Source organism: Pseudochaenichthys georgianus, chromosome 21 (genome assembly GCF_902827115.2).
Source record: "Pseudochaenichthys georgianus chromosome 21, fPseGeo1.2, whole genome shotgun sequence".
Classification (NCBI taxonomy): domain Eukaryota; kingdom Metazoa; phylum Chordata; class Actinopteri; order Perciformes; family Channichthyidae; genus Pseudochaenichthys; species Pseudochaenichthys georgianus.
Window position 1 is genome coordinate 31558775 of NC_047523.1, and position 15009 is coordinate 31573783.

Below are 15009 nucleotides of genomic sequence, written 5' to 3' on the forward strand. Positions count from 1 at the left end.
TGACAGTATGTTTCAAACGCATATAGTCGGTTTTTGTACATGGAGAGGGGGATGGGGGATACAAAAACAATTGAGTTTGTGAGGGAGGATGCTGCAATGATCCAGATACTCTGTCTACAACCTGACTGACTGCCTGAATGACGTAACTGTATTACCCGCTAATGCTAGAAAAGCAAATGAGTTCATCCACCTCCCAAACATCCTCACCCATACACGTCAAACGTGGTGTATGGAGGGCCATATGCTGTATGTCTTATTATTATAAGCTTCTTGGAAAAAAATTAGCTTACAAGAGGATAACCTGGGAAATGCTTTGTATCGTTAGTAACGTCAGAGCTAGGAATCGAAACAGTGACGCCGTTGGGCCTACATCAAATTATAATAAATGATTAAGTATCTTAACATATCGTGAAAACGCAAGCTTTGGAAGTTTAAAAGTGATTCACAAAACATGAAAGTGTAAGACGTTTGTGTACATTTAGCTGGGCAATGGCTATATCGCTCTAAACAAATTGCTGTCATGACAGTTAGCCAGCTAGCTTGTTTTGAATATAACTCTAAGCCGATAGAGCACATCTTTGAACGTGTTTAACCCAGGTAAGTAAGGATTTTAATTTCGATTAGATTGTGTCAATGACTAAAGAAAACAGAATCTCCAAAGCACCTAGGCTGCAAACCTCTGGAGTAAGGGTGAAGTAACGTTAGCTTAGCTGGCTCTGATAAAGCTAGGGAAGTCAGAGCCAAAATGCTACCTAGCAAGCCGACTCCTTCAAGAGGGTGCACCAAAAATATGGGGCTCCTGGCATGTTGTTTGAAGTTAAAACAATGACTTGTATGACTATAACCCGTCTAGCTTAAGAGCCATGCATTACTGTTGACAGAAGTGTATATGTTGTTGAACTGTAGTACCGCTAAGCAAGGGTTAATGATAGCTTATGGTAGTTAGCACAGCTAGCCCTACAGATGACAGACCAGCCTCTCTGATAAACATTTTTACGGTAACCACTCACCGTCCTTGATTTATCCCTTGCTCTTTATCATTAATAGCGGTGGTATAAATCCGTCTGTATCGTTCAGCCAGTGCTCGCCCTGAGAGTAAAAGCTGGTACCGAGTCCGACAATCCGACTGGGCTCCGGCTGTCGGACAAGAACCCATCCCAGAACCGATGGTGGAGAGCTCGGCTCCTGCTCCAGATATGACCCGGACACCCAGCCCCATCGACGGCGATGAGGAGGGCAGAATCCCTCCACCGGCGGCCGCTGCCGCAGCAGCACACATCATCGTTTTGGAGAACAATGCATATATTACACAAAAGATATCACAGCTAGATAATTTCTAGCCATCAGATGCGATCCACTTGTCATCAAATCCGCCACATGTCACATTATTTGTCCGTTCCAAGTTGCAGAAATACCACAATTAAACGTCCAAGGTTCCCGGTTATTATAAGCGCAAATTGTAGCCAATCTGGTGGTGCAGCTACGGTCTTCCTATCCCGGCCACAGCGTCAACACGGTGCTTGTCTCCCGAAAATAGATCTTCTCAAGCCATAATACATGTGCTAGTAAAACAGCAGAAACGGCACCGTTAATTTCCAAAAACTGCCTGTTCGTGTTTCGGTTTCATTCGTTCCTTGAATATTTCTTGACCCCAGAGAGGCAGCACCCTCAGTAGGGCTGCCATCTTAGCTCCATCATCCCTCCCCTCCCTGGCTGAGTGTTGCGTCGCTAGCATGCCGGGATATTTTCATACGACTATACTGGGCGATGATATTAGTGATCATATGAACAATTATCTCCCTGTATATACATATACCAATGCTTAGTTCATTATTTTGAACCCAAATCGATAATTGTGAAAGTGAAATGGATCCTTTTAGAGAGAAAACAGAACCATACTATTTTGCAGAGTAAGCACAGTCAGAAGCTGGACATTTAATTAGCAGATGTCCATACAGGGCCCCTCCCAGTTTGATCTAAAATTGGCACATTGAGATGCTTTTAAAGACGATTACAAGCTGTGTTGTCCGTACAAAATGCTGAAGCTCGGGTTTGACCTTTAAAAATAGTGTTTTATTTAGTTAAGACTGCTTTGACTTCATAGCTCATTATTTCTTCTCTGCTTTTACCATTTACAATCAATTAACTACTGTTACCTCAGCAGCTGGGACCATGTGTACTAGCATTGCATGTATATCTCCTGTGGCCACTGCGTAACAGTTGCTGCAATTTGATGTCGGACATAGTTTGCACCTTAAACTGTATTTATTGAAAATATATTTCAATAGCCTATGCTTCGAACAAGGACTGCAATCATGCTTTGATCAGATGTTTGCTATACAGTGAACTTCTTTACTGATCAGGCCCCAGCTGCAGTAGCTCTCTCTACATACTGTAAAGCAAAAGACAACCTTTTTTTATAAACATGCATGATGTGGATCACATTTGGCAAGATAACAAATCCACTGTCAGTTTGTGTATGCCTTACATGCCCAAAATGCATGGGTATACTGAAGTGCTTACGTAATGCAACATGCACATTATTATGATAGTAATATTTACATGTTCACCTTCTGACAGGGGCAACACAAGGAGGAGCAGGAATGCTGCATTGGGGAAAACTGGGAGACACTACGTGTTACATAACATCAGTCGGAATGTCAGTGAAGGCCAAAATAAACAGCAAAACTGGTGCAGGTAGGACACATTTCACAGGTATGTGCAAAATATGTTGCAGTCGCAACCATGTTATGCTGAGAACATGTATTCAGCAAGTACATTTAAATAAGTGTTATGTGTATGTCATCTCTTTCAAATGTGTGTACATGTGGATGTGCATAAACCTTTATTGAGAGAGGTAGAGATACATAGAGAGAGATTTACACAGGCCCTAGTGATGCTTTATTGGTTGCCAGGTTTTTTCAGTGGCCCAATGACAAGAGAGGGGTCGGTCTACATTCTCTTCTCATAGCAACCCAGAGAGCATTATAAAGCACAATTGCACAGCATGTGTCAGTGACGACAACTGACTCTTACCGTAAGAATTTACTATCATAACACTGAGGGATTGTCCAATTAATATTTCAGTAAGACGTATTGCAGTGAACAGCAGCTCAGTTGAAGTGTATGATGAAGATCCATTGTAAATCACAAACTGCAGACATTTCCTTTTTTAAGTGGTTTTCAGATAGAAGGTTTAAAAAATGTGGCTTACAAATTGTGTAGCCTAGGGATGCATTCACATTCAGAGGCTGCTATTTAATCCCTGGTGTTCTGTGCTCTATTCTGTTGGGACAGATAGAGCACAGAAGGGTGGGATATCTAGGCCAAGATTATGCCATAGTTCAGGCATGAGTGTCACAAGAATGAAAAGAGATGGCAGACATGCAATTCAGATGGTGTTCACACATCTAGGAAGCAAGGCTTGAATGAAAAAGTCCTTGGAACTAAGTGTGTGTCATCAGTTATCCTAACACAAAAAGTCCTAATGTGATATATATCCTTGGGTAACTTGTAATATTTATCTTTTTTAAAAGTGTTGCACAACCTGTATTGTCATTTCCATCATTGTAACTCTAGCGCCATCCAGTGTCAGTAAATCCCACTTGAATTTGTGCCTCCATAAATAAGGCAGGAAATTATTGTTGACTGAAAGAATACAGTTTACCGCTTTCCAACATTTTCTTAATGATAATTATACCAAATTGCAAAATTTGACTTTGAATGTTTACCTTTTATTAAATTAGCTGAGCATGTTGCTAGTTCAGTTCAGAATAAAATAAGCGTGGTTGTCATTATTATGAACACTTTACAATGTGATTTTCATTCATGCTTGTTCATTCAGATAATGTCTTTCTATTAACTATTTTCTCTTCCTGTTCACATTTAACCTAGATCGATCATTCCAGAGTAGTCTGCATTCCTTTCGTTCTGTCACTGTGACTAGGAGGGGTTCACTTAAGTATCATGTTGTCACACCTCTGCATGCTATGTGCCTTTCATACTTTTGATCATTCACAACAGGGCACACCCAATAATAAAACGCACTGTCACAGACAACAGTGCATTTATAGTTCCAGTCTGATTGTCACTCAGTTTTATTTATACTCCTGATGATTTTGGATTTACATGTAACCCTACATAACCCGTAACTTCCCCTTTGATAGCAGAAAAGAGGCCTCTTCTTTAATAGATGTAATTAAACATTACATTTAATAGAAGTTTTAATCAAAGTTGCAGTGCATTATGTGAGACCTGTGCTGGCGTCAGCTGTGTCCCTTTGTGATCAGTATGTGAAGGTGTAAGTACTTCAACTACGAAACCTGAGTGATAAATTATTAATCTAATAATCTGATACTAACCCAGTAAAAACCACCATTCCTTACAGTACTTGTAGTAACATACATGTTTAAAGTGCAAAGTCCATTGTCAGCCCTCATTGATTTAAAACGAGGGCCTTTTGTTCTGAGTTCAAAGTTCAAGGGGACAGGTAAATCATACATCTAGACCTTAGATAAATATATTTTATAGTTTTTCTTGCTTTATGTCACAGTGAATAGGGATCAAATCTTTCAAATAGGACATTATTTAATAGTGTCTCGTAAAATCCCATTACAAATCACATCAAAGTTATTGAAGGTTAAAGAGGCACACACTTCCACACCCACATTGCAGTTCTACTTCCTCGAATTCTAAGTAGAATTTCAAGTCCTTCAGCACTCCACCCAATCAATTTGTTTCTGACGATTGCCAACGGAACAATTATTAAGGTAGAGACGGCGATGACAGAAAGAGAAAAATCTGGAGTGAGAGAGAGAGCGTTTTCTTTGACTGTCGTCTAAAGCCACACCCTTGGGTGGCCTCATAATCTCCTCCCTTAAGGTTAAAAGCTCAAGGAATGACAAGGCGTGCAAACTGTCAAGTAATAGACAGGTGATTACAGCTGAGATACAGTAAGAGTTTACTATATCTGTCCAACTAGGCATCAGTGAAGGTACGTACCCAGTCTCTTTTAATAATCTTTTGTCAGTTGCCAGTTTACAGTAGTATTCTTGTGTAATGAAATGTAAGACATAGGAAAAGAAATTGCTTAGAAAAAAAGGGAATGATTTTAGGAGTTCTGTGAGACCCGATGTTTAATACTAGGGTGTAATGGTCCTGGAAAATAGAAGCAGAAAACATATTGTAACTATGTAATGATGTAATTCTTAAGTGACTTTAAGTATATTGACTCATTATAGGGACATATCGCACACACACACACATACACACTCTTTTATTGAATTTATGTTTTAGCTGTTTTTGCTTAAGATCAAACGTTTACAGAGAAAAGTGATGGTGCTCAGCAAACATGAATGATTTGCATATTTTTCCTACTAACCTGTAGAGTTGGTACAGACATGTTCAGTCTTGACAGAGCTTTCAGTCAACGCTAACTACTTTGAGATATTGTATCAGATCTGCTACACACTATTATATAGTAACAGTATAGTAGTCATATTTTATAGGGACACAAATATTTAAAGCATCTTGTAGAAATACACTAAAATAGTCATTTAAGTACCAGTGTGTAACCAGTATAACCAGTATAACCACCCTCCCAGCCAGTGATGTACCTGAACGCGTTCAATGAACGATCGTTCATGAACGCGTTCATATTTTGGGCGAACGTGAACTGAACGTACTGTATTTCCGCTAGATGAACGTAATTGAGAACGCGTTCATTCTCAGCGCTGTATAACGGCGTTCAAAAGTGCGTTCATTCTCAGCACTGTATTATAACGGCGTTCAAAAGTGTGCCAGATTTCATATGCCTTTCAGCCGAAAACCCAGTTAAAACACACCGTAAACAGGCTTCAAAATAATGCGGAAAACCACCCAATCTGGCAACAGCAAGCTGCCTGTGACGCGTACGCGCCTGTCACCCCTGGCTGTCGCACTAAAATATAAATATACTAAATATATCAGACTCCTCACAACAAACAATGTGGAACCGCGGAACCGGCGAGCATTGAATGAATGAATGAATGAATTAGTATGGACGAAGCCGAGAGCAGCTGCAGCAGCACTCGCTCAGAGTGAGACTCTATGGCAGGGGTGGGGAACCTCCGGCCTCCGTCCGTATACGGCCCGCGAGACAATTTGTTACGGCCCTCGAGGTAATTTATAAACACACGCAAAAAATAAAAAAATGAAAGAAATCTAGACCGCAAAAAAATTAAACAAGCGAGTGGCTGTTTTTCCTGGCCAAGGTCAGGGTCCTTGAACACAACACGAGCCTAACGTGTCATCACGTGGTATATGTCTCGACTGACAGGGGTGCAGTTCTGACGGAGAGCACCAGAACGCCACTCCAGCACTTCAGAAATTGCAGTACCGATAAGTCCATACACATGCCGCAGTTTCTGCGTGTCTGTGTCTTTAGTTGAAAGCCCAGTGGCGATCTGCTCATCTGTCATTCTGATCAGACAGTCAATAACTGTGTTGTTATCATTAGCATCTGGTAAGCTAGCTATGCTAACGAATATAAAAAGCTTTGTCTACAACCAGTGAGGTAAAGGCACATCTTTATATGATCATTTTTAAAGTTATAAAAAAAATAAGAGAATAAAGTAAACAGGTATAAAATACTATATGACAGTTATTAATAAAGAAGAATACAGTTTGAAAGGGTAGTGATTTGTCAAATATCCATACATTAAAAGAAAATCTGCTTACAGTTGTGTTTGGGTGTTGAGAGATGTGTCCATAGATCTCCTAATGTTGCTCTCAAAGTGCAACAAATCTTCCCAGGGGAGCATGCCCCCCGGACCCCTCTAGAGGAGGTTAGGTCCCCCCCACTTAAACCATGTTCACATGGATAGGAAACTAAATACATTTGCACAAATCTTGTGTCCATATCTTTCTGTGTTGGTGGTCACGCCACACCCTGCACGTGCATGCATACGCGAGTCATGGTGAGATATCTGGATTAGGAGGTTGCTTTTTCTTTGCACAGAATGAAATGAATGGGCTGTGATTTTAGTTTTTTTAAGCAGAGGTCAATAACTTGTACGGCCCTCTGAGGATATTGTAAACATTGCAATGGCCCATTAACATCGTACAGGAGACAAATAATAGCTCGCAGCAACGTATTGAAAAAAGAACTATAAACTATAAATTAGTTCATTTTTGAAACCATGAACTTTAGTTCAACATTTTGAATTATGAACTATGAACTGAACTAGTTCATTTTAAAATATGTGAACTGTGAACTGAACTAGTTCATGTAGAAAGTGAACTTTCCCAACACTGCTCCCAGCTGTGGATATCTGCCTAATTGTTCCTGATATAGATTTGTTTGTGCTCTGTAGTGCATTTAGTTAACAGGGCGTGATCTTATCACAAATAGCTAATGGAATGATACTGGTACGCCCTTCTGTTTTGCCGACAATACTGTGTTTGAAAAAGGTGTGTTATAAAGGGCAGGTGGACACAGATCAAGACAAACCAGTTTGGGCTCAATCTGTGAGTTTAGGGTTGAGCAAAACTGAAATATATCAGGCATGGTGAGAAAGTGCACATACAGTAAGGAGAACAAAGACATAAGTAATAGCTTTGATTGTTAAATTCATGTAGTGATCTCAGGTCAGACGTTATTCCAGAGTACCATCTAGTGGCCAATGTGGTTTCATTATGTGATGAATTTCCTTGTTTTTTCACACACAGGTTACAAAATGAGCGCGTATTCAGCATACAAGACGCGTAAGTATTAAGAAATATAAATAAATAAAATACAGAAAACTAAAAAACACATTGTAATGTCAATATCCAAAGGTTACATTTGTCAAATTATGTTAATCCAACTATTCTACAACTGTAATATTAATTGTATTCAAATTGATTTATTTAATCCGTAATATATTTTCCTCTATTTCTTATTTCATATTTTCCTTTTATTGTTATTATTTATTGCACATTCACAGCCATAAGAATAATACGCCTGTTCTTTAAATATTGAAAATTAAATTAGCCCTTTATATATGTAATGTAAGTGCATTACTGATGACTGAACAAGCTGATAATTAGACAGTAAACGTAACTCTAGACTAATGCACAGGATCAAAATAAGTCATATAATTAAATAAAATTAAATATATGAAGATTGATTAAAAACAGTAGGCTATAAGAGATGAGAGAAAATGCCAAATATCAACATATTCTTGACGCTGAACTGAAAGGCCTGACAATGAAGAACAATGATGAACCCATTCACAACCAAATTATATTTCAAACACAAAAAAATACTTTAATTGTGGATTTTACTCCAAATGCGAATCATTGGCAATCAAAAATACTTAATTACATGTCATACTTTCTGTCCATTCCAATGCAAGATGATTCTGAACACTTTAAAACACATTGCATATGTATCAGCCTCATCATCATCAGTTTCTGAAGTATCTGCATCAAACAGTACGTTCAAAGCCACCTGAGTGTAATATTATGTGTACATTGTCAAAAAAGAATACCGTATGAGCTTCACTAACAGGCACTTTCGTATTAATTTCAGTTTTTACCTGCTCAAAATATGTCTAACTTCCTTGAAAATGTGAGTTGGAGACACTCAAGTCTTTTTTGTTTTCAGCCTCTCTGCTGAAAGACAACAGCTGGATCAGAAAAGTGGACGATGAGGATGAAGCTGTCGAGTGAGTCATGAAAACATAGTGAACAAATCAAACATTCCAAACTGGCAAACCCACACAATGCCATAGCTGTTGGGTGTGACTGGTAGTTCAAGTCTACCTTTGTCTAAAAAAAAAAAAAAAATCTCTTTCTACATTCCTTTTGCAAGACACAGTGATGAGTCGTCTCTGGTAGTATAAATGAATTAACTTGTGATCTTTTTTTCCCTCCTTCAGCCGAGATCCAAACTTTGGCAAAACTGTTCTAAGCCAGGTCAAAACCGATGAGACTTCTGTGGGGTAAAACAACATTTAAATATTTACTCAATAAGGGTCGCACACACAGCAGCTGGGTGTAATGTAAAAATGAGCCCTTAGTCTATTTACATCCTTCATTGTCCTTTGCTCACAGTCCAGCCACCACAACTACAAAAACTTCAACATCTGTGCAGGCGCTCAGCAAGAGGTACGATATTAACAAAAAAATAATTTCAACAAATTTCATATGTTTGTAGATTTAAAATAAACGTCGTGTTAGCAGTTGTTTTTGAAAAACATCAAACAACAGAAAATAGCTTTGATTGTGATTCTGTCATTGTAGATTTACCGGAAGTCAGGATAAGACGAGCAGCAGGTTAGTACCGTATTTATACTCATTTATAGTTGTTTTTCTCTGCAGACACACAGTGCCTGTTAATTTGTGCTGAAATCCTTTATTTGTGTCCAGGCACTTTGAGTCATTTTAACCAAACTGTTGCTTAACAATGCATCTCTTTAACCAGCACCCTCCCCTCCAGAAAGACATCCTCCTACTCAAAAAGGTACATTTTCATGATAAAACAACAAATGGTGCAATATCTAGCTTCTTTTTTGTTATATTAGTATGAAGTTATCCTAACATTCTGCTTCTTTGTAGCAGCACATACTCATCTCCGAAGTCCGACTCTCCCATCAGGTATGTAAAGCTTCAGTCTATTGCACAAAAAGCAGCAACGACAGAGTACATTATGTGTCATTTTGTTTATCATATCACAATAGAACTACATCCAAAACTGTTATAGGGAAACCTAATACAAGGTACTAACACTTGCTACTAACCAAACCACAGGAAAGATTACCTGAGTATTTGTTAATTTGTTTTTTATTACTCCACCTTAAGCTCAAGGACCTCCTCGGTCAGCAAGGATGGCACAACCACTGAGACCACCTTCACCGCCACCCAGAGTCTTAAGTAGGGAATCAAAAATCATTAAGATGTTTCAATTTATCACACACTGATTCTGTGTCTGTTTGATGACAACTCCGGTTTTTTCTTCCAGATCCCCTGTGCTTAAGAGTCCCACCATGACTGAGACATTCAGTCAGAGGGTCAAGAATACAAGCAAAGAGTAAAAATATACTTCAATATAATCAATGGTGGTCTAAGTACTCATAATCATATTCGTAGGTTAACAAAAAATGACTAAACTGTTGCACACATGTTTTTTCATCTATTGACTCTTCTCTATGTTTTGGTAAATGTGGTGAAATATATAATCATCTTATCCACTTGGGCCTCTAAATGTCCAAATTATAGGTATCACTCATTCAATCTTTGACAATATGTTGTATTTTATAAATGTATCCAATGTTTTAATGTGAATTAATCTAAAAGGTCACAAGTAACTGTAGTTTTCAGATAAATAGCTAGGTGAAAAGTGCAATATCTTTAGTTAATGTATAACATTTGTAGAAATGCACAAGTAAAGTACAAATTCAAACGTGAACTCAACTACAATACTTGAGCAAATGAACTATATTTTCACACAGGACACTATACTCGACCTACTCACCAACAAAGACAACCAGAGTGACTGAAAGAACCATTAGCAGCAGCAACGAGTAAGATGTTGGCGCATAATGGACACTCGTAAAAAAAGTATTATTAAATCATAATATCATTTAAATCTTTACATTACTTATAACTTAAACTGTATTTCTGTACAGTGCTGAGGACAAGCTTTTTGACACACTCATCCCCTCGAAGATCAAGGACATTAACTCTCCCACAGACAGGTGATATTTTCATACATAAGACCTAGAAAATAAATCACGTTGATAATGACGCCAGGCCTTCAGTAACTACATACTTGGTTTTTTCTTTGCAGCACAAAGACTGTCTCCACGGTTCAGACTGTGACAGTGAGAAGCAGCGCTGACACTGAGTGAGTTTCAAACCATAGTGTGTGCAATGCAGGGGAGGCTGTGTATTATTTTGGTAACTTTATATTCAAGTTAGTCAGAAGAAAATGTCAAAAAACGAAATGTCTTCCTCTTAAAAACAGTCCTTATACAAATGCACCATTTGTTCCCATTAGAGTAATGTCTTCTAATATGACAGTAAAGGAAATGACTGAGACTTTTCTAATAAATTAAAAATATATGTACATCTTCAATTGGAACAAATGGACTAGGGGTTGAGTGCAAAAGACAGGGTAGAAAAGTCATAAAGTACTTTGTTTCATGGGATTTGTTGACGAAAAGTAGAACATAGACACATGTTAGCCCTATGCTTCTAAAACATGACCTCTTTAGGGATATCCTTTATATACTGTATTGCACTGAACCTATACATAATAAAGATTTAGCTCCATGCACATGAGACACGAAGGCTTATTTAAGGCCCAGATGGTCAGTGGGCGTGTGAATGGTGTGAGTGTACATTGTGGTCTTGCAATGCCTGTTCCCCTTTCAGTGTGTCTTTGTGCCTTAGAGCGAAGATAAGAATAGATAGATATAATAATGAATTTTTAGGTAATATTACCCTTCCATATTTTTTTATTAAAGTAAGACTAAGTAGATTTTACAAGAAAACATAACTTAGATGATTTAATAAGAGGTGTAAAGCTCCCATTTTCCAATTAATATGCTTACATTTTTACATCACCTACAACTTAACCTGTATTTCTGTGCAGTGCTGAGGACAATCTGTTTGACACACTCATCCCCTCGAAGATCAAGGATGATTACTCATCCTCAGACAGGTGATATTCCCAAAATAAAACTAGAAAATGAATTATATGGAGAAGGAAAAGGAAAAATATGAAATATTCAAAAACTATATATTGTAATGGAGGTTTCCTCTTTACAGCGAAAGAACTATCTCCAGCACTGAGTATGTGACAGTGAGAAGCAGCAGCAATGGGTGAGTAACTGCAGCACAGCTTTAACAAACTGACTATACAATAAATACCAGTCAGTCTGATAACAATCATTTGTCTTTTTTTTCAGAAATGATACTAAAGCTACCACCACGACAAGGAGTTCCGCCTCGTAAGATCGACATCCTTCAATATCTTTTTATTTTTTTAAATAAAAAAAGGATTTCAAACTCATATATTGGTGTGTATTTTTTCTCTACAGTGCCGAGGATGACCTGTACGGCACCCTCTTGCCTAAATCCATCACAAATGCATCCAGTCTGTCTTCTTCTTCCAGGTGAGATGCCTCAGTGAATAACCTGAATTAAGTGAATTAAGATTGGTTGTAACCAAACCAGATTAGATCATTTTGTGTATTATATGTAGTTTTCAATAAATAAATAAAAATATCTAGTTTTTCTAATAATACTAATTACTCAATCTCATTTTACATTCACAATGTCTGAAAAAAGGCAATGTTCATTAAAATAGACTACTTTAAAAAATGGAAAAAAGAGCAAACAATATTTAAATTCTGTTAACGTTTTTCTTACTTTTAATGTAATTGCTAAATTTAAATTAGCGTTTACACTAGCAGCAATATCAGAGTATCCACTGATTTCATGTCCTTTATAGAAAGATGACATTTTAGTTTATGTCAGAGATCATGGCATGTGTACGTTTTCCTGTTTATACACATCAAGACATCATCATTTATTGTTGTTTGCTATTGAACATCAAGACAAAGTACAGCTGGGTCTGATGTAAATGTCATTAATTAATAGGTCAAGAAGTAACAAGGTTTATTGAAAGAGATTACATTAGAATAAATAGTATAATATTTACATTTTAATAAAATTATAAAGATAATTTGTACAAGATAAAGAAATGTGTACCATTTGCAACTCATTCATATTCCTCTTGGACACACAGCTACAGCGCGTACACTGATGATCTTCCCTCCACCCGCACCTCCTCCTACACCATCAGCAGCACACCCAGGTAATCATTAAACTATTATCGACATCTCTCACACCCACACACACACAACCATTGCAGGGTTTGCCTATGCTATACAACCAGATGAAATGTGGCTGCAGTCTTTATTACATCCCTTATCTGTTCTGTGTTTGCACACACAGTGACGACTACAGCAGCGACAAAACCTTCTCTTACTCCAAACCAAACTCCAGGTAGGAAGCAGAGAAAACTATCTCTGCATGTACAGTGAGTTAAAAATATTACTTATCTATGGTTCATTTTGTTTTCCTACAGTTATGAGTACACCAGTATCTCCAGTCCAACCTCCTACTCCCCCAAAACATACAGGAGCAACAGGTATTTCATGAAATTAAACATGTTTAATATTGTTGTACACACATGATATGGGAGTAAAGTAAAGTAAGACTGTTATGGAAACTGATATTAGTGTTACTGTATTCTCACAGCAGGTCAGATGACATGACAGATTCAGTCTACTCATCCTCCTCAAAGAGTGTGTATGCAGCTCCTGAGAGGTAGGAAGTGCATTCTTTGTAGACCTTGGAAACAGCAGGTCCACAAAAAAATAGTGAACAAATGTACTAATAGCCCTGCAAGGCTGTATAGGCACAGTGGTGCTATGAGCAAAATGTCACAATGCTAACATGCTCACAATGATAATAATAATAATAATAATAATAATAAAAATACATGGGATTTTTATAGCACTTCCTAATGCTAATTTCCTAATTTATTTATTTTTCTAATTTCCTAATGCTCAAAGACGCTTAATGCTAACATGGTGATGGGTGGAATGTATTATGTAAGGCATAGTCTTAAAGGGTCCCTATTATGCTAATTTTAATGTTACTACATTTGTGTGCAAAGATATAAATCTGCTGGTGGCACTAGATGACAAAACATCTTTAGGACCATATATATAGGTCAAAGACAGAGACAGTATATCCAAGGTCAACAACTTTATTTAAATATATGATGATTTTTTCAATAGAACGGTGCTTGAGAAAGACCTGTGCAGCTACTGCCGTAAGCCCTTCACTGGTGACGCCAAGATGGTCCTGGATGACATGAAGATCAACTGCCACACCACCTGCTTTAAAGTGAGTAGAATAACATTCCATTAAAATGAGAAAAATCAGTGTTTGAAGAAGTATTTAGATGCTGTATGAGTTGCAATTCATACTAGTAAAATAAATACATTCCTACTTCTTCTGTGAAGTAGAGTTTGTAGTAATTACCTGAATTGTTCCTCCCAACTGCCAAGCAGCCTAATCAGCAGAGTAATTGGAAACACCTGTAGGGGTTTAATTTGCAACTACAGCTGGTAATGTTTCAGAGAATGAGGCACAGTATTCTCCTTCTGAGGTTTAGGGGATTTTAAATCTGCTTCAAATGGGAATACTTAGGTAAAGTACAGCAAAATGATACTTAAGTGCAATGCATGAGTAAGTGTTCTTCTCGGCTAACAGGTATTGTGCAGCTGACTGTTGAGCGTGTGTGTATTTAATCGTGTGTGCTTTGGCAGTGCGAGGTGTGTAACAGCAATATGGGCCATATGAAAGCTGGGGACAGCATGTGGATCTACAAACACATGGTGCACTGTGAAAACTGCTTCGATGTCACCAGAGGTAAACAAATAAATGCATAAATATAAGTGTAAATTAATGGACATAAATGAAAAATGTGTGTTTTTTGTTTTTCTTGATTTAAACGTTATTTTATTTTTTTGACTCTACAGAAAAATGGCGTCGCTGAATTTTCCCCTAAGCCTTCCCTGGAGATGAAGCATCTATGATTTAAAGAGAAAGATATATTGCTGTTAATCAATACCTTTTTGGTGATGTGGGATCTTGTGTTTTTAGTTTTTACAAGCTGATCAAAGCTTTATCTTGGTGTTTTGACAAATGACAGTTACATATTGAATATACCTTTTTTAGTAACATGTACTTGCAGCTAGCTGTTACTATATTGTTGACATTGTGATATTGCTGCCTCTGTACTTTCACAAATTTAAATTCTCTGCAGCCTTTAAGCAGACTCTTGTGTGAAACATGAAATAAGATAATGCAATATTTAGGGCCGGGGTCTTTTTCTGTGTGCAATAAAGACAATCAATATATAGCTTTGTATAGTAATGTCTCAATGACTTTGTTGTTTAGCTGCCC

The 15009-nt window shown here is 37.7% G+C and overlaps 2 protein-coding genes across 8 annotated transcripts in view; one reads left to right on the plus strand and one right to left on the minus strand.

Annotated features, from left to right (window-relative positions):
- mycbp2 (MYC binding protein 2) overlaps window positions 1-1712 on the minus strand; it is a 74699-nt gene extending 72987 nt beyond the window's left edge. For all 5 annotated transcript variants that reach the window (XM_034109682.2, XM_034109677.2, XM_034109684.2 and 2 more), the window contains exon 1: window positions 1011-1712. In XM_034109682.2, coding sequence (XP_033965573.1) covers window positions 1011-1282 — 272 coding nt within the window. In that variant the 5' untranslated portion in view covers window positions 1283-1712. The remainder of the gene's footprint in view (window positions 1-1010) is intronic.
- Window positions 280-14965, plus strand: scel (sciellin). Of its 3 annotated transcripts, none has more exons than XM_034109685.1 (25): window positions 280-597; window positions 2581-2697; window positions 7708-7743; window positions 8627-8687; window positions 8901-8963; window positions 9076-9129; window positions 9265-9297; window positions 9446-9484; window positions 9580-9618; window positions 9823-9894; window positions 9983-10051; window positions 10473-10544; window positions 10650-10718; window positions 10811-10867; window positions 11618-11686; window positions 11794-11847; window positions 11934-11975; window positions 12066-12140; window positions 12776-12844; window positions 12985-13035; window positions 13118-13180; window positions 13291-13359; window positions 13836-13944; window positions 14370-14472; window positions 14583-14965. In XM_034109685.1, exons 2-25 carry the CDS (start codon window positions 2604-2606, stop codon window positions 14597-14599), a joined length of 1479 nt encoding a protein of 492 aa, XP_033965576.1. In that variant the 5' UTR covers window positions 280-597; window positions 2581-2603; the 3' UTR covers window positions 14600-14965. The 3 variants fall into 3 exon arrangements, with proteins under 3 accessions (XP_033965576.1, XP_033965577.1, XP_033965578.1); XM_034109686.1 differs by having other exon boundaries at window positions 9583-9618; XM_034109687.1 differs by lacking the exons at window positions 280-597; window positions 2581-2697 and adding an exon at window positions 4876-4993.
- The last annotated feature ends 44 nt before the right edge of the window (window positions 14966-15009 follow it).